Source organism: Taeniopygia guttata, chromosome 3 (genome assembly GCF_048771995.1).
Source record: "Taeniopygia guttata chromosome 3, bTaeGut7.mat, whole genome shotgun sequence".
NCBI classification, from domain to species: domain Eukaryota; kingdom Metazoa; phylum Chordata; class Aves; order Passeriformes; family Estrildidae; genus Taeniopygia; species Taeniopygia guttata.
The window spans coordinates 113894735-113920735 of NC_133027.1; the positions used below are offsets into that span (position 1 = coordinate 113894735).

At 41.5% G+C, this 26001-nt stretch overlaps 1 protein-coding gene across 3 annotated transcripts in view; it reads left to right on the plus strand.

Moving 5' to 3' along the window:
• The first annotated feature begins 2768 nt into the window (after positions 1-2768).
• Positions 2769-26001, plus strand: part of VPS54 (VPS54 subunit of GARP complex) — a 44060-nt gene continuing 20827 nt past the window's right edge. The window contains exons 1-11 of one of the 3 annotated variants that reach the window (XM_072927655.1): positions 2769-2900; positions 3159-3241; positions 11453-11614; positions 12461-12566; positions 12658-12702; positions 14156-14234; positions 16828-16862; positions 18165-18296; positions 20746-21131; positions 25011-25137; positions 25894-26001. In XM_072927655.1, the coding sequence (XP_072783756.1) occupies positions 18171-18296; positions 20746-21131; positions 25011-25137; positions 25894-26001 (747 nt within the window). In that variant the 5' untranslated portion in view covers positions 2769-2900; positions 3159-3241; positions 11453-11614; ... (3 more) ...; positions 16828-16862; positions 18165-18170. Of the gene's footprint in view, positions 2901-3158; positions 3242-11452; positions 11615-12460; positions 12703-13201; positions 13276-14155; positions 14235-16827; positions 16863-18164; positions 18297-20745; positions 21132-25010; positions 25138-25893 lie in introns of those variants that run through there. The other 2 variants (XM_030269280.4, XM_030269281.4) reach the window with 2 other exon arrangements.

The following is a 26001-nucleotide window of genomic DNA, read 5'->3' on the forward strand; positions in this document are numbered from 1 at the left end:
GAGGACAGAGCTAACACCACCTCCCTCCTACAGCCTCTCCAATTTCCTTACCTTTATCCCTGTGACTAAATTCTGCAAGCTCAGAAACTGCTGCAGTCTGGATCAATACACAGCAATCTGTTTTACATTATGTCCACGATCTCTTTGCTCATTTTATTGCTGCTGTGTCATGTTTTAGGGATTAGGAGGCAGGCAGACTCCAACTAATGTGATCCCCAAGGGGAAAAAAGCCCAGAAAAACCCCAAGCCACCATGTTTTGCCCATGAGGAGTCTGAGCACAGTGGAGGTTGTAAGGCACAGAGACATTTCTGCTGGGTAGGGGAAAATATGCTACGAAAATATCGTGAGTGACATTTACAGGTTGCTGGAGGGAAATCCCCACTGGCTTCCTAACAAGCATTTAATATTTAACATAGTTGTGTTTTTTGACTGCTTTTGTTGTTCTAGCTTCCAATGAAGTCTGTTTGAGCTGTGCTAATATTAACTCCAGAAAGCCAAGGATGGAATTCTGAAGCATGAGAAGGTATATTTTATTTTCTAAAGGTATAATGGATGGCCACGGTTATGAAGGAATAGTAATATTAACCTAGTCTTTCTTTCTGGTAGTGACACATTTCTTGCTCTTTAAACTCAACCTTTAAAAGGATGAGCACTGGTCAGGTCAGACGCATCTCTCAAGGAAGTCATCAAGGAGTCCCTGATCTTGGTGATATTAATTTGGGATTTACTGGCTGAGTCTGCAGAACAAATTGTACCCAACAAACAAACCTCTGCCAACTTTGACCACCAAGGAGCAGAACATGTTCAGCCCAGTGTGTCTGTCGGACACAAACACGAGTGAGTGAGCTGCAGGCCCAGGCGTGAACCCCTGTAACCCACAGATTTCCACACTCCTTCACACAGCCCGCAGCCACACGCTCCTGTTATTAAATGGGAAAAACGCCAATCACTTGGATGTTAAAGTTTTAAAAGTTTAATAATAATAACATGGTTATAAAAATAGTAATACAATTAGAGGAATAAAGTTTAGAGTTAGGACAATTACAAGACAATAAAAAGCAAAGAATTATGGACGTCCGGATGCTCTCAGACACTAAGTTGCAAAAAGCATGCCTTGTGAACAAAGGAATCACCCTTAAAACAATACACTTGTTGCATATTCATATCCTTCATGCATTCTATTTAAAACAAGAAACTCTGTCTGTTGTATGTCAACTGTTTCCTTTAATCCCAATGGCATCTTTGAGTCTGAGCAAGGCCTGAAGAAATTATCTTCTTCTGATAAGAAGCCATCAATTCCTCTCCTTCGGAAGATTTAGGTGTTCCTCGAAGCGAGTATCTCATTCCTAAAAAAACAGAAAAAAACCCCTCCCCCCCACACATACATAGGCTTTATTTTAACTACTAAAAATCTTCATTTTAACTACAAAAGCACAACTAATTAATATAACATAATACATATAGTAACCATCTGCGTAGAGCCATATAATATGCGTTTTTCACATTAAATACAGCCGGAATCACTGCTGGTAATTAATCAGCAATTAATTAATTAATTTCCCCGTGGTTTTTTTTTTTTTTTTTTGACTGGCACAGGGCTACGGCCAAGAATTTAAGCCTGTTTAAAGTCCGATCAGGCGTGAGGCTGCTACTGCTAATGTTATGGACAAATTCAATTGGGGAGGCCAATTATAGATAAATCAATTAACAAGAATTTATTAAGCAAGCGGTATTAAGCAAAAGAACAGCGCTGGGCGACCGGGGAGTCTCCGCTCTGCCACGGCGCACCTTCCCCCTTTGACATTTTTGTTTTTATAGTCCTTTTTTTTTCTGGTTGACATATTTTCGATGCACTCCGCACCAGTGCAATTGGTTGCTCGGGGGTCTTGTTTTCTGCCCTTGGTGGTCATAGGAATGAAGGCTCCTCATCTTCCTTGCAGATTGTCCTTGGCCTAAAAGTTAACTTGTATATAATTAGTTACAGTCTTCTGTGCTAGCTGCATCTGCACAATTCTTAAGCAGAATACTTGCTGTTTTGTTGTTTTTTAATTTTTATCCCCCTTTTCTCCTTCTCCTCCCACATCTTGAAATTCCCTACTCAGTTCAAATTCTTATCTCCTTCAATGCTCGTTTTGACGAACAAAGACCTTTTTATTTATTACAGTAACGCACCGCTTCTGAGAATCGCAGCCTAAAATATAAAAATTAGTCCAAGCGGGCGCGGGGGGCTCGGTGATGGGGGATCGGTGAGGGGGGATCGGTGAGGGGGGATCGGTGAGGGGGGATCGGTGAGGGGGGATCGATGAACGGGGATCGGTGAGGGGGGATCGATGAACGGGGATGATCGGTGAGGGGGGATCGGTGAGGGGGGATCGGTGAGGGGGGATCGGTGAACGGGGCTCGGTGAACGGGGCTCGGTGAACGGGGCTCGGTGAACGGGGCTCGGTGAACGGGGCTCGGTGAACAGGGCTCGGTGAACGGGGCTCGGTGAACGGGGCTGGGTGAGGGGGGCTCGGTGAACGGGGCTGGCAAAGGCCGTGCGGGCGCTGAGGGCACCGCGGGCTCTGCGGGCACTGAGGGCGGCAGCGCGGCCGCGGGGGCTCGGTGAGGAGGGCCCGGTGAGGAGGGCTCGGTGAGGAGGGCCGGCAAAGGTCGGCCCATCGCGGGCTCAGCGCGGCCGCGGGGCCTCGGTGAGGAGGACTCGCAAAGGCCAGCCCACCGCGGGCACCGCGGGCTCTGAAGGCGGCAGCGCGGCCGCTTCCGCCGCGCTCAGCCGCGGCTCCTCCCCGGGCGGCGGCGCTGGCTCCTCCCGCCGCGCCCGGGCCCTTCCTGCGCCGCCCTGCGCGGGGGCACCGACGTGTCGCGGCGGAGGAGCCGCGCTAGGCCGCGCACCCCGCAGGTACGGCGCGGGGCCCGCCGGGGCTCCCCGGGAAAGTTTCACCTCCCCGGGTGCCCTTTGTGAGGGAGGCCGGGCCGGGCGGCGCGGCGGAGGGACGCGCGGGGAGGCGGGCGGGGGGCTGCCCACGGCTCGGTTTCCGTCCTTCCTGCAGATCCCCGGTCCCAATTTCCATGGTAACCCGCGGCGGGCGGTGCCCGGCGGGGGCGCGGAGGTGCCGGCGCCAGGCCGGGCCTCCCTCATGCGGCCGCTGTCCCGCAGGTCCCGGCAGCGTTCCCGACCATGCCACGGGGAGAGATATGACGGCGGCCTCCGGGGGATCCTCCTGGCGTGTTCTCCATAAGGTACGGGCGGCTCGGGAGCTCGCCTTTGGAGCAAGTGTTTAGTGTTTTCCTCCGGCGCATGGCAGCCAGGATGCGCTGGGATGTAAAGGGCTCGTTGGTTCCATAAGCCCTGTAGGAATCCGATGGTTCCTGGGTTTGTAGAGGACCCTAAAATTGTGTGATGGGCAGATTAATTTCTTGCATTTCTTTACTGAAATTTTTCAAAGATGGTATGTGATGTTGAGAGAAATACACATATGGGGGTGTAAAATACCAACATTCTGCAATCCCAACAGAAACTTTCCCTCTCTGACTGTCCAGTTTGGGCCTTAGTACATTGCTGAGACCATTTTTCATCTCTATTTTTCTTATACTCTCTAAATACTTAGGATTTCTGTTACAGGACACAGAAAGTGTAAAAAAATATAGAGTCCAGTGTAAAAAAATATAGAATGCCTATTTTAAAGTTCATCAAAGTAATTACTGGCCTACAGATTTGCATGTAGTTTTTTGGTTCTGTTTTTTTGGCTTTCTTTTTTTATTATTATTTTCTAGCATAGGTGGTGTATTTACATGTGATGATGAAGTCCTGAATGAGAAGTCCTATGGACCTATGCAGCTGTTGCTGTGCAGCCCTGCAAAAAATTGCTCTCTTGCTGAAAAACCCATCTGCAGTATGTTAATTGTTGTAGTGGCTGAAGTAATTACTGTTGTGACCTGAGAGTCAGTGTGACTCTTTGACAGACTGTAGTGCAGACAAAAGGTCTTGAAATGCTTTGGGTATTAGGGTGGTGTATCTACTGGGGAGGAGAACAGTGCCTAAAATGGACTAATAGACAGGAAATCCACAGCTGTTCACGCAAAATCACTGGGCAGCCTCACCAGTGAGGCCAGGAGGTTGCACAGTGAGAAGCATCTCTACCTCTCCTATCCCATTTGCCAGCAACAGGATCCGTCCCAAGTGTCCCTCTGTCTTCAGCACCGTTTTTCTCTGTAGTGGGAGTCTGGCATGTGTGCAGGAGTCTTGCCTTGTTGACAAGCACAAACTTCATGGGGGGAGAAGGAGATGCACATTTCCAGTGTTGAACAAAGATATCGTTTGCCTGGAGGATGTCAGGTGGCACTAGAAGTGAGTGGAGAAGGCAGACTGCAGGCTTCTCTTTGGCAGTTTGAGCAGGAAGAGGTTGGGAAATGGAATCATGATCATGTAGGTATTGTTTCTTCTTTTGGGGCAGCAACTCTGTGAAGAAGCCACTTCTGCTTCTCCAGAATTTGAGGAAAATGAGGAGCTGTGAGTATGAAGAAGAGAGAAGGCCCATGAACATTATATTGTCCTTCCAGTTGAGAGGCTCACAGTTTTCCTTTGGTTTCCTTTTTTTTTTTTTCTTTTCCCCTTCATACTATGTCTATTCTTGTCCTGTTTTATGAATGGAGTAGGAAGAGTGAGCAGGTGAGCATGAGTGTGGATGTTCTACGTACATTTTTCTGGGGCCTCATATGAGTAAGTCCAAATCATATTTACCAGCAAATCTATGATTTGTCTTAATATTTTTAGCTTTCTGCACCCATCTCACCTAGGTACTAGATTAAAAAAAAAAACTTACAATATTCTCAGCAGAAGGTAAATAATTGTTAATGGGTTTCCTTCATACTCAAAACTAGCAGGTCCATGTAGTGATCCGGTGCTCCAGTAGCTTAAATATCCCAGCTTTTTCTCTATCAATCTGGGTCTTAAATTAAAAGCAAAGGGGGCCATTTTGGGTGTGTGTTAGGGCTAGATTATTAGAATTGGAGTAGCATGTGTAGCACTTTGCTATATGTTAGAGAGTTTCTATCATTTTTATACAGTCGCTGTCAGCAGCAGTTGAAGACCTTCCTTTTGGTTTTTGGCATTCCAGGTGTAGCATGACCATACTGGGTTTTATGCTGTGGAATTATTTACTGTTTTTGTCAACAGAAGCTGTTTGAGGGATGAAAAGGAACTGATGTGATTAGAGGTGGTCAGTTTTGTTTGATCTTCTGTTGGGCAGGTATTAATACCACAAGGGCTATCAGCAAACATGTTGCTCTGCTGCACACCAGGTTAAAGTTTGGATGTTCTTGTTTGCAGAGTACCTGCCCTGTAGAGTGGCAGTGGGCTGACATCCTGTGCCAGGACTTGATGTGAGGTGCACTGGGCCTGCTTTTTGTTAGTCTCTGCTCGCAGCTTTATGCACCATGTCAACCTGTGAAATATTTTTATTTGCTTTCCTCATAGCCACTTCCAGTTCAGGACTTGGGTAAGGCTTTGGAAAGACACGATTCCCATGAAAACTCAGATTTTTAGGAAGTTATTTTCTGGTAGCAAGAGCCTAGTCCTGATGGAGATGGCAAGTGGAGGGGCTGCACAGGGAATCGTGCTGTTGACACAAATTGCTGTGAGCATCTGTCAGACTCCTTTTGTCACGTCAGCACCTTGGTGTTGGGATTTTTGCTGGGGCTGGTGCAGTTCTTCTGCCTTTTCTCCACATGTCACTGCTCTGCAGTCTCTGCCTTTAACAGACTGGTAGCAGGAATGCCTGCTGGGGCTCCTTGGTCTTTGTTCAGCTGTGTGGACGTCTCTGGAGCTCTGTAGGATGCTCGTATTTCACTGTCTTCCAAGGGGAGAATGCACACTTGAATGCTGATGCCTGGAAAAAGGGTACAAAGAGACTTCATTCTCATCTTGTGTGATACTGTGGGCAGCTAACCACAAGGCCTTTTCTGACACATATTTTTACTGCTTTGATGATTGTTTCTGAATGATTCTGACTCCTCTGGTGTGGAAGAACTGAGTGCATAATGACCTAAATAGTTGTAGGTAGGTCTGTTTCTCCAGCACAGACTCTGCCTTCTGATTTCAAATTGGTGTTCAGCATTGGGAGGTTGGGTTTCCAGGTGAGAGGAAGTACATTTGCTACAGTGGATACATCACAAGTGTTTAGTGTAATTGTTTATTTGGTACCTGAATGAAAGCAAAATATTACTTTCCAGATAGTTTGTCTAAAAGGAGATTAATTGCTTTCCAGTTCTTGACAAAATGTTTACACTTGTGGATTATTTTAAGTAACAAGACATCATTCAGTGATGGGACATTTTGGGGTAATTCTTTTCAGAGGATCTTATTCCTGTGTTTAAAGAAATGAAAGTCATCTAAAGCTTTTTTTTATTTTATATTTTTAATCTGCTGTTCATGTGGCTACAGCTGGGAAGGGCAAAAGAAACCAGTACAAAATGTGATAATATGAAAGTCAGATGTTGTTTTATCCTGGCCTTGTAGGCTACCCATGGTGCTTTGCAGTGGAGATGCAGCTGTTCTGTTCTTTCTTTGGAGTCACTACTGTGTTTTCTTACTCTGTTTGAGGAGAGTGTTTTGAGATGTTCTTATGAAAGAGACAATTCAAGGGGAGGGTGGTGGCATTACTCTTTGGGCTATTCAAGTGCTTTTGCTTTTCCACAGTCCCCAGTCTGCAGTTTGCTGGGAAAGTAGCACAGTCTGAGGAATTACAGAATCTGCTGGAGCATAACAGCATGTGTGGCTAAGCAGGGCTGATGGAAACACAGATAAGTCATACATTGTTTCTTCGTTGGGTTGATTTCATCCCAGCAAGGCTAACCTGGATGCTCATCAGTCATGCTAACTTTGCAGAGAAGCTACACTCTAAGTGTGAGAACTTGAGATTGGGGATACAGTTAGGGTGTGCAGAATGCACTCAAATATGTGGGTTTTTTTTTTTTGTGAGTACAAATATAGTTATGTTTATTAGGCTCTGAGAAAGGCCAGGCTCACATGGCCTCCTCTCTAAGTTGTGTGAAGGGGTTTCATGTTGGAGCGTGCTCCAAATGTAGGTGGCTTGCCATGGAGACAAGTCCCAGCTGTCCTCTGACTCTGGCCTCATCATTCCCCTGACAGCCATCATCTTCCTCCTCTGAAAGGGTGTTCAGAAAGAGCAGAACCGCTCCCACAGCCTTAACCTCAGTCTCTGAAACGGCTGAAATGTTTCTGCTTCAAGCTAGCCTTGGCTCCCCTGCTGCAACAGGGAAGTCTGCCTCAGGGCACCAGGGACAAGCATGGAAATTGCAGCCTGAGGAATTAGCTGGTTGGAAAAAAAAGTGAAAGCTTGCACATTTGGCTCACATTGTCTTACAAAGGTGCTGTGTACTTTGCTCGTACCATGCTTTCCCTGTTACAGGGTGAAATCCTGCTGATTTAGAGCTGGGAAATAATACACAGGGGAAGTTCAACTTTTGAGGACAGAGTAAATATATTAGGCTAATAACAACATACCATTTATTAGCTGTTGAGGCCCTGGAAGGAGTCCCTTGTATATTTTTATCTTTTAGTTATGTTTCAGGTATGCTTTTCTTTAATAAATATCTTTGGTATTTATCATATCTTCTTATGGTGCAATAATCATGCTTTAGCTTGACTTGTGGGTGGCTTCTGATAGTTTTCTATTCCAAAGCATGTTGGGTAGCCAGACGAGTGCTTGAAATATTTTCATTTCACTCTGTTGTTGCCAAAGCCATGACAAGCAGCAGGGACTTTAGCATGGCATTTGTGTTCAGAGAGAAACTTCTCTGGCCTTACCTTTGGGATGCAGAGCATACCCCTTGAAAAGTACCTCCTGGTGTCCCAAGTGTGGCTTGTTGTGGACAATGGGAATACTCGAAGGAAAGCTTGCTCAGTGTTGCATGTGCAGTTGGAGCCCTGGGGGCTCTTCCCTCTGAGTGCTGAGTGTCTCTTCTTAGGTGTCACTATTTTTGAAAATGATATAAAATGTGGAGAGCAGATTCTATGAATGATATTGGAAAAACAAAGCATGTGAATAATTACACTCAACATGGGAAGGCAGTTCCTGAAGAACTTTTGTACAAGTCCTGATACTTAGAAAAACAAGCAGGTTCTCCAGAGTTACAACCACCCTGTGCAATCACTTCTGAGTAATACACTTTGTTGTTTGTTGTGCTCTCTTCCAACAGCTGAAACCTGGGGTGTGAAACTCAAGAGTCACAGTGCAGTCATCTCAGAAATAACCTCATGTGATTAATGCAGTGCTTGCTCACAGAGCTGCTCTTTCGCTGACTGTGCAGTGCCTAAGCGTGCAGCTCTGCCTCCCATCACCAGTGTTTTGTTCCCTGCTCTGTGGTACAGCTGTGTCATACTGTACTTGCTGAGCCTGTTACTCAACAAGAATGTTTTCAGAGAGGAGGCTGTAAGTTGAAGTACAACTCAAACTGTTGGAATACTGTCAATTCAGATAATCAAAGCTATTTTCATTGTTGCCATGGCTGATTTGGTTTAACTTCAGAGTATTAAGTCATTACAGTGATGGTGTAATTTATTATAATCTTTTTAAATAAGGAAATTAATACAATGTGTAGAGAATAGTTGTAATATATTGAAGGTACGTTGCAAGTAGAGCCATAATCCTGGGTTCCAGGCTCCATCACTACTCTTGTGTCTAACCTCTAGACGTTTTTTTAATTGTGGTAGTTTAATAGACATAGCTAAACAAAATGTGTGTAAATTATGGTGATTACTGGAGAGAACACAGTTGATCTAACCCATTTTAATGGTATATCATTTAAACACTGATGTCATTGAGTTACACAGTTGCATATTTTTACTACAGCCATATCTCGTATCTCTTCTAAGTAAGAGACTCAGGGGATTCACCATTTCATAATTCACTCTGCACAGTTAATGCAGTTAACTGCATTTACCTGCCTGTCATTTTGCACAGCTAGTGCAGTTAACTGTGTTTCCCTGCCTTTGACTTGCATGGAAAATTGAATGAGTTAAAATACTCTGCAGAAGTTTCATTCTGTGTTAACACTGAGTTTCATTTTTTTTGTATGTTTAAATCAGCAAATTTGTTTATTATTGTGTATTTTAAGATGTTGATTTAGTGGCTAGCTATAGATTCATTTGTCTAAAAAAATGTTTAGTAGTGGAGCACAAGGAGCTGCTGTTCTGTTGAACAAATTAAAGTTTTTCACTTGTGGCTAAGGTTAGCGTACAGAGGTAAGTGTAGGGCAGGATTTTTGCCTTTATATGGACTTGGCACATATTCCTTTGTAATGTGGATTAAATTCAGGTACTATTGTCCAGTTTTTTTTGTCTTTCTGGAGTTCTACTTTGTTGGTCAATTTAAGGACTGCATTTTGAGGAATGCCTGGTTTTGGGCAGTACAGAGATGAGTTTTCCTGTGCAAATGTGGTTGTTTATTTGGGTTAATTATCCATAAGGTCCTGACTTATGAGGGTACTAGAATAGCTGCTAGCTATGAATAATTTAGTGCAGCATCAGATTGCGTGCCACTTAAGAAGGCATCTGCCTATGAAGCCTTATATCTTGTTGAAATCCACTCAACAGTATGAAGGTTACTGCTTGCACTGTATTTTATTGTACTCTTTCCTTTCTATTTTAAGATTGTCAGTAAATGTTTCATAGCGATAAGTAATGAAAATACCTGTGCAAGAGTAGGCAGAGCTTGTTTTTGAAATGTTGAGGTGTTGAGCTACTCTTCAGTCTTGTCTTTTAAATTTATTTTAAATCTTTGACTAGCATCACACAGATAGCATTTTCTCCACTCAGATTTATGTAGTTGAGACAATTCATATTCTAAACAGTTCTTTTAGACGGTACTTCATTGTGTGGAAAGGAGAAAGATTTAATGAAAGGCTTGCAAGAGTTATGAGATTTCAGTGCCTTCTACAAATTGCCCTAGTTGCTCATACATCTGACTAGAGCAGACTGTGGCTCATATTACAGAGGCTTTTTCAGGAGAAAAACTGCACATACAGCACTTGGAAGCAGTTCCAAGTGCAGATAAATTTACTGTATGCCTTTAGGAGACTTGGTCGTGGCAACATAGCACTGGATGTGTTTTTGAATGTTTAAAATAAGCGTTTTATCATCATATACTAGATTTTTCACAAAACCACCCCAAAACATTTGAGAAGAGCTTAATGAAGAAGTTACTTTGGAAATGGAAAGGGAAGAACATAAGCAATAAAAGTAGTAGAGAAAAAGAGTTTTGTGGGGCTTTTGGGGGAGAGAGATTAATGCTTTATGATATTTAAGGAAGATTTGTCAGATGTCTGGAAAGGTTTTTTGTCTGACTACTTCTGACTGTTCCTATTCCCTGTCTGCTAGTAAGTTTTCCTTACTGTGGGCCTCTTCACTGGGATGCTTTGTTATAGCTGAACATTTCTTTTAGAATTGTCTTTTAGGACACTTTCAACCTCGATTAGAAAGTAGAACCTGTTCATTTTCTTTTCCAAATGAGATTTGTAATATATGTGATGCTGCTGGAAGATGACATGATTGAGATACAGCCATCCCTTGGTGCCTGCTTTAGCACTTGAAGATAAAATTGGCCTTTAATCTTTTTGTGCTTCTTGACAGGGTAGTGAGTAATTTAAGTGTCCATTAAGGGTTAGTAGTTAAATGCTAAGATCTTGCTAGATGTGTTTAATTTTTCCTTAAAGGCTAGGATCCAGATGAGTCCCTTTGAACAGGCACTCCTTGAGCTGCACAGTTTTAATAAACTCTCAGACCTCTAATAGTTGTGCAATGTGCTACTGTCTGACACTTTGATGGAAATGCAGTTTTGTTTACAGATGGAAAGAACTCATTAAGTTCAGCCCTGGTGTAAATTTTTTAAGGCTATTTATTTTCAAACTGGGATCTTAAAATTGAACTGAAAATTAGCGGGACTTTGCTTACTCTGGAGCTTTTTGATCTATGATTTAATTGTCTTCTCTATGCAAATACATTATGCTAGGATAAACTACTTCATTAGGCAGCCAAAGAAGTTGAATTGTCAGTTTTCCTGATTCAAGTACAAGGTTTCCTGATATTTGAAAGGAAATTCTATTGTGAATGTGTGCACGGTGGCTGCAATAGTTATGGCAAGAAAGGAAGAAGTGCCTGAAAGACTTGCTTTTTTTTTTTTTTTCAAATGTAACATTTTATGGTTGCTGTGCTCAAGAACAGGCTGGCCTCCAACCCTACAGGTGTGTGAGGAAGAGACTACAAAGCTACATTCTGCCTTTTATTTTTGTGTTTAAAATAAACTTTCTCCTGTTGTTGAAATGTGTCAGTTGAAGTAGTGCAGTTAAAAACAATACTGGAGTGTCATTGTTTTGCTACAGTGTCTCCCCAGAGCTTTATTAAAGCCTTGCTATCTATTGTTTCCTATTTAGCTTTTATCAAGTGGTGATTTTATGCAATGGCATCAAGCCACAGTTCTTCACCAGTGCCTCAGTCGAACAGCAGCGATGCTTTCTTTAAAAAAGAAGTGGATGCCACGAAACACTTCCGACCTGTGCAGTCCCTGCCAGACGTGTGTCCCAAGGAGCCCACAGGTAATGCAGGTGTGCAGGGAGAGGGAGGAACCAGCTCAGCTTGCTGAGCCATTGCCAGCTATCCAGTCAATATTTCTTGTGTGCTGGGTGTAGTGTACTAAGCCATAGTCTCACTTCCAAGCATGCTGTGATTCCTTTTTATACCACCAGTGTCCCTTTGGAGCAATAGGAGAGACTCTTTGCAGCTTGTTTTAAGATGTCCCCATTGTAGGTGGGACTTTGCTTGCATGATTCCACACTACAGCTATGATCCATAGTCCATGTAAGGAGAGGGTGCAGTCTGACAGAGCTGGTAGCAGATGTGTCGAGTGTGCTGGGAGCCTGGCTGCATTCCTTCTGGGAGACATCCCAGCCCTTCTGCAGGAAGAAGCAAGTGACCTGTCTGTAGTACTAAGTCTTGCTGCTGTTGTTAAACCAGGTTTTGGTCACAGTTCCAGCTGTTGTGTTGCACTAAGGCTTAGTTTACACAAAGTAGTAGGTGGGATGGGATCTTAAGAATTCCGACATAATGCTAGCGAATTGCAGCTGTCATTCTGATCAAGGTCAGGTTATTAGAAATAGTTTGTGGTTGGAATCTCTTTCTCTTGAGTAAAAACTAATGTTGAGCTAAATCTGTTTAATGAGTGTCAATACACCACTTCTGCGTTGAAAACTTGAGTTGGTTAATCTCATGGAAGAAATGCAAGGCGATGTGTCGCAGAAGGAGAATCTCATCGGTGATTTGCATAGATAATTCTAATCCAGTATGTAATTGGTAAAGTATGGTTAGCTCAAGAACCACATTTTAGCAAAGGCTTACAGCTTTGTTTCTCAGCCTAACAAACTGTCTTGTCTTTTGTGCTGCAGGCAATCCCAATGACTTACATGACAGCCCATCTCTAGTTGTGGATCAACAAAGATGGACTATTTATCATTCCAAAGTCAATCTCCCAGCAGCACTAAATGATCCTAGGTTAGCAAAAAGGGAATCTGATTTCTTTACAAAAACATGGGGAATGGACTTTGTGGACACTGAAGTCACGCCTTCATTCTACCTCCCACAGATCACCAAGGAAGATTTTGCATTATACCAACAGGAAATCACTCCGGTAAGAACCCCCAGTTAGGTGCACATAGTCCTAAGAACTAGAAAGAGATCCTCCTTCTAATTAGATTATCCTGGCTAGTAGCCCACTGTACAGATAATTGATAATGATTTTGCTTTTTCAGTGTTGTTTTGGTCTTCATTAGACATTTCTGATTTTATAATCTCAGAACCCATTGTGTGGAAAATGCTCTCTAAATTATCCTGAGGCAATTTCACGTTATTTTTAACTTCTGTTTCTGAGTACTGAGCTCTGCACCAGGGCTTGCAGTTCATATTTATTCTTTCTAGAAGGTGGTTGATCTTTTTTTCCTGTAAGGCTTGTTTAAAGATTGGGTTCTACAATGTAATATAGCATTCTCAGACCTTTGGATCAAATGGCTACATGCTGCAAGGGTTGGAGATATTTTTTAGGAGTCTTCAATCTAAACATTGAAACATTTATACATTAACTTCTTAAACTATAAAGAGGCCTATTATCTTGGTGATTTCTTTTGTAACAGGGAAGTGTAAGCTACATCTAAGGACACCAGGACCAGTAGGAGACTTCTACAATCTCTTAAAAATACAAGTGTCAGTAAGTATGTAGTATTCTTTTTTTTTTTTTTAAACTGAAAGAACATGTAGAAGTCTCCTGCTGTTTTCTGCTTCCTTGGTTTGTAACTTCCTTATTTTTTTTGCTGGTTCAGAATTAGCAGGATGTGTTACTTGTGTAATTATAGTTCAGGACTGTAGAAGGGAATTGTCTAAAGCTGAACTACATCTGAACTATTGCCTTTAACTCACATATTCAGCATTTAAAATGTTTTAAGATTTCATCCTTTAAAATTAGTACTTCATGCAGTCACTGCTAAATGAAGGAAGGTTTTGAAACTGGGACCTGAGATGTGATGTAGCTTCTTGCAGAAATCTAGTTAACATTGGTATTCTTTAGAAACATAATTTATCACCACTATGGTTTCTGGTGGTGTTTAAAATTCAAAGCTCAGCATGATGAACCAAGATACGTGGTTTCAGCAAGGTACTCATTAGTAATATGTACAAGTAATTTCTACTTTCATCCAATTTGATTTAGCAATGAAAAAGGATTCTTTGTGTGTTAGTGTGATTCCTAGATTAGTCAGTAAATAAGTGTTGTATATGTAATTACCATTTATCTGTGGTTGTATATCATTATGTAGAGAAGTTATTACACCTCTTCAATAACTTCTGTGTTTGTTTTCTCTTGAGATGTAAAGATACAGGAAAAAAACAACACATCCACTGTAGGTTGAAGTTTTTGGTGCCTTTCACCTGGACAAACTTTGTCTGAGCTTGTAAGAGGAAGAAAATACTGTGAAATTGCCAGAATTCTTTTGCATGATTTAGTTGTGTTTCACTGAATGTTTTACTTCAAATGAAAAAATTCTGTGTTTTAAGCATTAGAATAATTCTTTAATATATTTTCTCTTCTGCAGAGAGAGAAGGTTCATGAAAGGTGCAAGAATATTTGTACTCCTAAAGATACCTTTGACAGGACACTATTACACACTCACGGTACAGTCAAAGCCTCCTTTAGTCATTAGAAAGTGGTGTCTTTTTGTGTCACTATCTTATAAAATCAGTAGCAAATGTTATGAATGTTACTCATCATTGATTCTATATTGTACTAATTGTCTCTGTTACTTGCTTGAGATCTTCATGTACAATAATATCTGATGATTTCTTTGAAACAAGAATTGAAAACTCAGACATGGTAGGCTTAGAAGTGTTCATGACCACTGCTGACATGTTGTAGGTCAAAACTTTAGTGATTCCTGCTTTTAAACTTTTTCTTGGCATCTTTGGATTTGTGATGGGTCATTGTGGCCCTGGCAGTATTACAGTTGCATCAAATTTGTATCACCTGTTGGATTCTCAGTGAAGAGCTGCAGTGCCATTCCTGTGTCTCTGCCATGAGAGTCACGTCATGGCTGAGGTGGGAAATTATATCCCAAAGTGATCTAGTCTAGGCCATCTGTTCAAGCCAGGGCCACCTATGGGAGGACAATGTCCAGCTGGGCTGTGAATTTCACAGGTGGAAATTACACAATCTGTCTGGGCTACCTGTTTCAGTGTTTTAGCACTCTCACAGTAAAAATACTTCTTATGTTCATGTGAAATCTTTCATGTATCACTTTCTGCCCATTGCCTCCTATCCTGGCACTGGACATCACTGAGAAAAATCAGCTTTGTGTTCTGTGCAGCCCCTCCTCAGATTTTTAAGGACATTGATCTCTCCTGGGCTTTTCCAGTTTAAACAGTCTCTCCTTGTTTCTTAATCATCTTTGTGGCTCTTGACACGATTTCATTCTGGTATGTCTGGGGAATTCTGCCTTGTGCCAGGGAGCTCAAACCTGCATGTGAAGGCTGAATTTCAGGACTTCGTGGAAGTAGTTCAACTAATAGGAAACTAGACGGGAAGGAAGTCAAGAGGCAAAAAAAAAAAAAAAAAAAAAAAGACAAGTAAAAGGAAAAGAAACACTCATAACTTGGAGAAAGGTTTTATGATTTATTTTAATTTACTTCCTTAAAAAGGGTAAAGGGTTTTTATTAGCATAAAAGGGTTCCTTTATCAATCCTTATCTATATCAATGTCTACAGGTAATACAGCAAAAAGGGTTCAGTAGTTTACTCCTTCTGATCAAGTTGTTTCTGTTGACTTTCTTCCTCCTCTTCTGTGCAAAAGGGAGCCCTTCTGTGGGGTTTTGTCTGTGTTGGTGTTACTTTGGAACAGCTGTTCCAGAATGAGTCTGTCTGTGCTGCAGGCTGCAAAATCAGTCTTAGCTTAATCCATTTTAAAAGAGTCTGAGTGTTTTTAAAAAGTGAAAGTTGCTGCCACCAAAGTAACTGGGAGCTGCTTGTGTAGCTGGACAGTTCCTAGTAGAAGCATCATTTGGTAAACTGAAGCTTGTGATTTTGTATAAATTCTGCTGTTACTGTTTCCCATCTTCCTCTAACTCCTGCCCACAAGACTTAGCCTTTCACTCCTGTAAGAATTGGTCTGTCCAAAGGCTGAGGACAGCAGGACGATTCCAAGGTTGCCTTTTGTACTTCAATACACATAAAGTAAGAGACAAATGAAGTAAAAACCGGAGAACAGTATGGGAGTTGATGCTGGGGTAGCACTTGCCGTGTTGTCAGGGTTGAGCAGACTGTCCAGCAGAAATACAGACTTGCTGCTTTTAATTTCCTCAACGTTTTTGTTCTCCAGTGTGCCCCCTCTTCATAATGCCCACTAAAGTAATGAGTAAGGGTGGGACAGGGGATTTTGGGTGAACCTCAAAAGTTTGAATTTGCCTTTTCTTCAAGTTCTGCTGGGATATAAAGAATTAACTCTTTTCCCAGTTCAACTCTCACCCTCTGCAATTGTCAAATCAGCATACTCCATGGGAATTAGTGCTGCTGTGCTGCTTGCTCAGTGCTTGGGACTCTGGCTCAAGCCCTTGTTCATCCTTCTTGCCAGTCTTTGTGCGTCCAGTCTCCAAGTGCTGGGCAAAAGTGATTGTATGGGCAGCTTCAGTCTGAAGCATTAAAACTGGGATGATGTTAGAAGGACCTTTTACTGGCCCTTGCCAGTGCACTAATGAATGTGAAGTGCTAAGTGGATTGCTTTGTATGACAAACACTGACACTGCCAAAGCAGCCAAGTGCAAGCTCCCCTGAGCAGTCTGGGCATGAGACCTGAACTGCAAAGGACAAAAGCGCACTTCAAGGAATCAGAATATTTCAGGTTGGCAGGGACTTCAGGAGGCCTTCACTGCAGCTGCCATCTCAAAGCCAGTTCAGCTGTGAGGGCAGACCAAGCCACTCAAAGCTTTACCAAGAAAAATAGAAATATCCAGAAAATATCTACAAATATATAGCCAGAAAATATCTGAAGTACCCAGCCCTTCTGGGCAGCCTGCTCCAATGCTTGACAGTCCTCATGTCATCAAGGTTCTCCTAATGTTCAGTCAGAAAGTTTCATTTCAGTTTGTAAGCCTGTTCCCCTTCTACGAGGAACATGGCATCATTGTCTTGAAAACTTCCTCATGGGATTCACTTGTTCAAGGGAATTGTTTCCTATTGTTTGCTCATGAATGACTACCTGTGTTTTGTTTAATTTTAGATAAATCCAGGACAGATCTGGAACAAGTACCTAAGGTATGGCTTCTGTGGACTTGGAGCTGTTGTAAGGCTTTCTCACATGAAGTGTTGAATATATGCATGTACTCTGTTCCTTGTAGAAATTTTGCCCTCACTGATGACTTGGGTTGATTCTCAAGAGCATCTGTAGTGCTCAGAATTTAAAGACTAAGGATGATTTGTGTCTTTGGGGTTTTTTTTTCTTATTGTTTCCATGGTCTCACTTTTTCTCTTAAAGTATTATTATACTTTAACAGCTACCATTATTTTTTTTTGTCTTTAAATAAATGAAGTTAAGACCTCAGAGCTGAGCAGAATTAGCCAGTCTAGGAGGAAGGAAAAACTGAAGAGTTTGAGAAAAGCTTGAATATTGCCTAGTGTACAACTCAGCATTAGGTTTAACTCCTTGAATCCTTGATCAGAGCTCTTGCATATAAGCATGGAGCATACATGATGTGGGTTTTTGTGTCAGCTCCAGATTCCATTTTAGTCTGAATAATTTTTTTATAGGTACAGTAAGAAGTCAGAGTGTTAATATGGGTCAGCATCTCTGTGCCAGTTCTGTAGGCTGTGACTTGAGTAGCTGTCACTGCAGTGTTTAAAGTCCAGGAAACAAGAATGCTTGAGTGTGGTGTGATGCTCCAGTCTGTGTTGAACCTTTTAAAATTAAACTTCATAAATAAAAGGAAGAGGGTCCCACTGCCTGCCTGTAAGCTCAAGGTTTTGTCAATTATAAATAATGTTACCAGAAAGAATTTTAGATTAATAGTTCTCCAGGAGGTGTGGTTAATGTATCTGTTACACTCTCTTCCTGTGCCCAGCACAGTCGCTACATCCTGCCTAAAGGATGCCAGCTGGAGGCTCTGCTCCCTCCCAGGGAACTCTGGCTGCACCCTGACAGCCAGCTGGATGATCAGCCTGGTGGGAGCAGTGCCCCAGGGATGAGCACAGCAGCAGCAGGATGCCCTTGTTAGTGAAGAAGCTTTGCTCAGATCCTTGAGAGGGTCCACCTGCACTTCAAAGCTGCCTGTGTTTGCACGCTCAGGGTGTTCAGGTCGTCTCAGGTGGTTGAATACTTACGTAATTTTGGAGCTGTGACTTCCACTTTCAGGAGGATATGACTGTCAGGTCACACAAGCTTTAAAAGTACATTGGTTGTAAGGTCTGGAATGAATTTGTTTGCCTGGATAAATGAAAATCTGGATTTTAAAATCAACAAATAGTCTCTGTTAGCTTAATGAGACAGGAGATGTGTTTAACTGGGGCAAAAAATATAGGGGTGAGTGAGGCACATTTATTTCTTTTGTTTTTCTGTTTCAGATTTTTATGAAACCAGATTTTGCCTTGGAAGATTCCTTAACGTTTAATGCCGTTTTACCATGGTCTCATTTTAGTACTGCTGGTGGAAAAGGAAATCGTGATGCAGCTTCCTCCAAGTTGCTTCAAGAAAAGGTACAACTTTGACACAAGTTACCTTGATAATTTTGGTTATCCATCAGTGCTGGTGGCTACTGCAAAGGAGCTCCATGGCTGCTGCTGTGTAGAGTTTCTTGAGACATCACTGTGGGCTTTGCTGTCTCTCCTTTTATACCAGGCTGCAGATTGTTAGTAAATCATGCAGGAAGCATCCTACTGAAGGAGAACTTTTTTCCCCTGCTCAGTAGATCTGTCAATTCTGGAAAAAAAGAACCTGTGTATGATGTAACAACTGGCTCTTCCTGACAGCTGTAACTTACTGAAACAGCTGTACACTGAGAACTTCAGAGGTGTGGAGTGGTTTTCTTAGGGAGCAAGAGCAGTTCTGTGAGAAGGGAAAGCTGGATTGCACAGGTTGTACACTGTGTCACATTGTTATTTTCCAGCATCTCAGGAAAATTTCAGATTCAAGGCGCTGTGGTTTCTATGCTAAAAGCAATACTAAATTCTGAGGTGTTTGTGTTTTAGGAGATTCCTCTTACTTTTGTTGTTGTCTGCATTGATCTGTTTTTGCATTTCACAAAGGAGAACATGAAAGCAGAGCAATTTCTTTAATATTGGAAACAGAAGTCTCTTCTTGGTTGTTTTTATCTTTTTTTGCTAGTTATGTACTGATACTATAGAAAACCTCATAATGAGTCATCTTTACAGTACCAATACCAATAAAAAGCTTTTAGAAAATCTGAGTAGTGAGGTACATTAGGAAAAAATGAGGTACCTTAGGAAAAAATAACATGAGATTGTCTGGAAGGTGTTTCCAAATTTCTGGGAATTAATCTTCCTGCTCTCCTGCCAGCTCAGGAAGAAGTGACAGACTCTGGTGGAGGTTAACTCAAAGGTTTATTAGGTTGTTCTTCACATCTAAAGTTGGAGGAAGGCTTCTCTGGAGTTTCTTGGAGCAGTTGCTGTCTGAAGATGAAAAAGCAATGTCTGGCATATGCTGTGAAATTCCCAAATATGCCTGGCAGCAACATGGACACTGAGAAAGGACTTCTGTTGAAGCAGACCCTCACTGATGCAGAGGAGTGAAAACACTGCTTCATATGACTGAAATGAGCCCAAATTTGTTAGTTTACTTTTTAAAGCCTCTGAACTGCACGAGGTTTACACTTACCACATGTAAATATGCACTCTGCTGCCATAATTGTCCCTAGCTCTAGGCAACATTTTCCAAAAGGATTTTGAAAACCTTGTCTTAAGCAAGATTTGCTTACAGCCTTTTGGGCTGCTGTTGATCTACTTCAGAAATTTCCTCCTGATGTTTTCTTCTTTACCTCCTCACATGTGTTGCCCTACATTGGGACTGTAAGCTCTTTGAGGCAGGTGCTGTTTGCTCTGGAAGGGACCTGGGGCATCTGGTTGGTACAAGCACATAAATAATTGTTTTCAACAGCCCTTTCTCTGAGCCCTGTGTCAGAGTCTGTCTTGGCTTTCCCTGTGGCTAGGTGTGTCACAGCTGGTTGGTGGAAGGTGCTTCTGATTAAATCAGATGTGAATAAAAAAGGTGAGTTTGCATATTGTATAAATCCCTAGTGTATCCATAGGAAGCAGTATGAAAATAACTCCAAGAAGGAGACATTCTCCAGCTGATTTCTTTTCCAATCTTTTCCAATCTCTGGTTGGCCTTTTGGAATTCAGCAGGAGGTTTGAATGCTTGGCATCTCTGAGAAACCAGGTCATCTGAGTATTAACATTCAGATGAGCATCCTACAGCCTCAGTCCTTTGAGTTTACATATTCAGCATAAGCCAAAACACGGAGCTTTTACAGTCAAAGAATCAGGCCAGCACAGTGATCTGGTAACTGTTGGACATGGAGAATTTGAATTTCAGCTTCTGAAGATGTAGGTGTACTCTGTCTCTGGGAATCCCACAGTGCCAGCACACAGGAAACAGGCTTAGTACTAATTCCAGCTGGTTGGCAAAAGTACAACTGCAGCCAGAGATACCCTAAAGATTTTTCTACAAAGAAGGTATTACAGCTTTTTAGATAAGCAGAGCCATTCCAGTGTCATCAAATATAGTGGCTGCACCTTTAGCAGCTTCAGGGACCCAAATTTCACAGCATATCTGCATATATATACTGTTGCTTGCAAACCAGTATCCTGAGCTGTCTCCTGGTTATTGTCCATATTCTGTGGCCAGTGTGCAACCATGTGGTACAAAACTTTAAGTATTTTAGATCTATTTGTTTTTCTAACTTTTTATTTTCAAGCAGAAAAGGCATCAAATCAGTCTTCCCACAGTGATTTTGAGTTAATTTAAGAAGAAGTTATTAAACCACAACGACAAAGGGATTTAACTTTTATTAGCAAAATTTCCTTGTGAGACAATGAGACAAATGCTCTGAAAGTGTATTTGCATGGTGATAAAGCTTCCAAGTCATAACAATTAGTGTTGATTTTTCCTCTTTCCTCCTCTTCCCAGCTGAGCCATTATCTGGACATCGTGGAAGTCAATATTGCTCATCAGATTTCTCTCCGTTCAGAAGCATTTTTTCATGCAATGACCTCTCAGCATGAGTTGCAGGACTACCTCAGGAAAACCTCCCAGGCTGTAAAATTGCTTAGAGAGAAAATCTCTAAAATTGATAAAGTAATGTGTGAAGGATCGCTTCGAGTTTTAAGACTGTCGCTCACCAGAAATAACTGTATAAAAGTATACAATAAACTGAAGTTAATGGCTACTGTACACCAAACACAGCCCACAGTACAGCTGCTGCTCTCCACTTCGGAGTATGTTGGAGCTTTGGACTTAATAGCAACAACACAAGAGGTGTTACAGCAAGAGCTGCAAGGTATTCACAGTTTCCGGTAGGTAACCACGTAGGAAATCATAAAATGCAAGCAGAGCTGGGGTGTGTTGAGCACATTATGTTGGCTGAAGGGATTTGTTCCACCTTTGTTCATTCATTCTTAGAGGACCTAATACAGAAGGTATAAAATGTAAGTGTGGCATAAGCAGTGTGACTAATGCCTTTGCCAGAGATGGGGTGTTTTTCTTGGGGTGGGATGAACTTTTGACATCTAAATGCTTTGTCCTCTGTTCTGGTTTACAGGTGTTCTAGGGGTGCAGAGATGAGAGCAAAGCTGTGGCTGGACTTTCATCTTGCATGGCTTGTAGCTGAGAGGTTTTTTCCACATGGGGGTCTGCAATCCTCCTGCAGGCAGCAGGAGGATGTGTCCTTGAGCCCGTGCCTTTAGTGGCTTCTGGAGTTGTTAAAGGAACACGCAGGAGTATTAACACAATAGAATCCTTCTAGCTGATTTAAAATAAGCTATCATAAGATACAGGTGGTTTAAAAGAAGTGGTGCATGCAAAGCTGCCAGTGTGGCATGATGCTGGCAGAAGCAGTGTGTGGTTAAATCAGCTCCAAGGCTTGCATCAGCCAGCTGAGGAGCTGTGTGCTAGGTTTTCTAAGTTGATGCTGGGTGAAGGGTGCTTTCTTTAGAGGTTTTGTGGTTGCTGCAGCCCAGCTTGCATAATGGAAGCATGGTTGCTGCTCAGTACCTTCAACGTGAACGTTCAGAACTTTATATAGTTACTGCTCTTGTCCATCTCTTCTGTCAAGTTCCTAACACATCTTCTAGCTCGTTTGGAAAAACACTCAAATTTATGTAGAAAAGACCTCAGGAAAAAGTCCTAGAAAAAGTATTAAAAATGAAAAAAAAAATTAAAAGCTAATAAATTGTTGGGATGAAGTTGCTGTATGTGTTTTTGTTAAAAAACCTAGAAACAGACCATCTAAAAGGTGTACCTTGTCTCTCTTCAGATGCCTCAGTGCAGTTTGTCCTCTTTAGTGTTCCTGCTATCAACCACTTGTTTCTGGTGCACAGCCCTTGACTGAGTCACCTTTGTATTGACCTTGGTGACAAGTCAGTGCAGTTCTACAGCCCTGTGCCAGCACCACTCAGAATCAGCTGTGTTTGGCAGCTGGGTAACCTGTGTGCTCTGTCAGCAGAGAGTGCCATTCTGTGTCATTGATTGACATGATGTCCCAAGAACGTGCCATTGTTTCAAAATTACCCTCAGGTGTGGAACATATTTGCAGGTAGATAGTCATCTTGCCTGTAAAGAATAATTTCTATGAGTAAAGCTGAGCTGCTGGTTTTGGTAGTCACAGACAGTGGTGTGTGTGGGAAATGTCCTCTCTGCTTTGGACAGTAACGGCTCACAAAGGTGAGTTAAGGTGACCTAAGTCGTGTACCCCACCAGAAATGCAAGTGTAGTTGAGAAGCCTAGCACAATTTCCAAATCTCACAGTGGCCTGTGAATATGGCTTGTGTGAAGAAATAATGGGCAGTGGAAAGATGGAAGTCTTGATAAAACTTCTCAGTAGAATGTTGTGATTCTAAAATTAAATAATTTTTTTTTTAATCTGAATTGGTGACAAGCACATATTCTTTGGCAAGAAATACCAAAGGTGTCTCCTTGCCTTACTCTGAGCAAGAATGATGCAGTTGTCAAGGGAGTTAAATACCCAGTTTATTTTAACAACATCCTTCTAAACCAATAACACATTTTCTAAATAGTTACTATTTTTTTACTAAATATCTGATGAAAAAAATTCCCAACCTCTTGTTTTAGTGTTGCCATGGCAGCTTGTAGAATTTGGTGTTTCCAGTTGAGTCATGGCAGAATCATTCAATATAAAGCAGTAAGAAAACTACTTAATCATCAATTAATTTTCCCCTTGTCATACTGTATGCAGAGAAAAATGTAGCTTGTTTCCAGTTGTAGCAAAAAATGAAAAAATTGTAAAGGTTGTGTGAAGGAATACTCTGGTGTCTTTAGTCTGGGTTAATGTCACCAATGATATGTGTCAGTTGTAACTGCTTACTACTACTCTAGGATAAAATTAAAGTTTTAGAGCTCCAACCTTTTCAAGTTCACCCTTTTAATTTTACAAAAGAAAGCTAATGTGTTAACTAACTTAAAAATCTGTGAAAACACTTTTTGCACTGTTTTCACAGTCCTTGTTGGGGTGATGGAGATACAGTGATTTTGTTTGTTTGTCTGGGAGGGTGGTTTGGTTTTTTGCTTAGTCTTTTGGGGTTTTTTTCCCACTGGTATGCTGGCCAACCACACTTTTACAGTATTTTATACAGTAAACCACAGATATGTGGAAAAATATTTCTCATTTGTGTGTTTCAAAAGAGGCTTTACCCTGCAGTCATCATTTTCCATGGTAGAGTTATCATATTCAGCATTCATTGGAAGGATCTGATGTGTCAGGGGTACCTGTTCAGAGATAATTCCCAAGGTGTTTTGCTGGAGTGTGAATTGAGGTTTGGCTTGCTCCTGAGTGTTTCAGGTTGGAGGGATTTTTGTGGCTGCTAGGGACTAGAACCTCTTGGACAAAGCAGAGGGGGCAGATGTGGGAGCTGTTGTTAGATGTTAGGGTTTGAAAGCACAGGTTTGGGTGTGTTTCAGTGCAGTTCAGCACAGGTACAGAAATAATGTACCCAGGAGCATCTTCATGCTTACCTCAGTGAGAGCCTTTGTGTTGTGGCTCCTAGTGCTGCAGTCAGTTTTGCAACTCCAGTTACATTAATCTTTGGGGTGTTTCTCTGTTGTGTTTGTTCTGAAATGCCCATGATGCAACTGGCTTGGATTTTCTACAGGCTGTTTTTGCTTAAATTAGATATTTGAAATGTGTCTGCTTTGTCCGTTTTAATGAATCATTGAACAACAATTTCAAAAGCAGGTACATCCCTGGTCATTTTGAAATGAAAATAAATAAATTAATCTGCTCAACTCAGATCCAGCAAGATTCATGGACTTCAGCTCAGTGCTGGCCATGTGGGTTTCTGCAAGGAGGAGGAACCAGGAGTCTTAGGCTCTGACAGCAAAGGATCCAGCTACACCAGCACTGAATGAAAGCCATGTTCATCCCCCCCATTTTGTATATAGGCTTATCTAAAATATCATAGCTCCTCTTAATTCTCATTTGCAAAGTGCCTGTTTGTTTTTGTTAAAGAAAAGGCAGTCTGATTTTTACAGACACTTGTTTCCAGCTGTTAGTGGAAGTTGAAAAGCCTGGAGTGTTTGACAGCTCGGAAGTTCACACTTTTAAAGGGTGGTTGGCATTTCTGATGTGAGAAATTCCCTTGTGGTTCTGTATGACAACAGTCTGCAAAATATGGTCTAAAATCTCCCATACGTAGGAAAAATATTTTTCATTTAGAGTAGCTTAAAAATGGCAAATATAAAAACTCCTGTGTATTCTCTGAAAGCCATCCTGTCATGTGAATTTAATCTGTGATCACATCAAAAGCTCAAAGGTCTGAATCAGAAGAACTTGTGGACTGATGATCTGAGGAACTCAACAAGCAAAAGAAGTATTCCTTCTTTTTAACACCTTTATACTGACAAGCACTGAGTATTCTTAGTTCTGGTTCACCTCATTGGGCAGAGAGGTATTTTGCACCTTCCAAAAAAAGCAAAAAGCCCAACTTCCAAATTTTATCCTCCATCAATATTCAAGTCCATATGTTTTGGTTTAAGGTGATAGTGCCTCTGAAAAATGCATGATTTCAGCTGCTCTGAGGAGTGAAAGATGGGAGCCTCCCATTAAGCCAGCCTTGATTGCATGGAAATTTCCTGCTGGGTGGTTATTTTCTTCACCTGTGAACTAATGATTCGTTTCCAGGTTGATTATTTAGCTCATATCTCAATGGTGTTTTTCTTAGGCATCTCGGCTCACAGCTTTGTGAACTGGAGAAGCTGATAGATAAAATGATGATTGCAGAGTTTTCAACTTATGCTCGCAATGATTTAAATAGACCCCTAGAAGATGATTGCCAAATTCTAGAAGAGGTATGTCTGTTATTGAAATAAACTGTCTCATGAATATGTTTGCATCTTTAACATACTTAATTAGCATCAAGTAATTCACTCAGGTCCCTAGTAGCAACACTATAATTTTAGACTATTTATCTTCTCATCCACACCTCTCCCCGCCCATTTATTTTTGTGCTTGATAAGATTAAATAAGTCTAATTAAACTCTGAACTGCAGTCCAGGCCCACTTTATTTTTTCAAAATAATGTTTTCTTTTCTGTGGTTAAATGTACACTGAGTTCACTTCATGAACCTAAGCATCTAAGTGGAAAAGAACATGGATTCTGATCAACTTGGTTGTAAAATTTAAGTTTTGCTAAGAAAGCTGATATTTACATGTTCTCATTCTGTCTCCCCATGCTTTTATGTGTGCTTATACCAAGCATATGCTTGCTCTGAATGCATGCCTCATTCACAGTATATATATTTTTTTTTTTCATTCCTCTGAAGATCATAAACATACACAGATTAAGCTACTGTGGATGCTTTCTAGCCCAGAAAAAGATTTTTCTGAATTTTGCCTGTAGGGGTCTTTGTTAATTGCTAGAGCCTGTGGCCTGTTCAGCCCTGTTAATGGCTGAATCTGGAGGAATTAGATTGACCTAAATGCTGCTCACTGTGTGCTTGATACATGAACTTTCTTACTGCTATGCAATTTCTTAAAATTGTATCTTGTCTTCACCTTGATATTTTTCAAATGTGGTTTTTTTAAATTTTCTTTTTTCTTGATAGGAGAGACTTGTATCTCTAGTATTTGGACTTCTAAAACAAAGGAAGCTAAATTTTTATGAAATATATGGAGATGAAATGATTAATACTGCAAAGAATATAATTAAACAG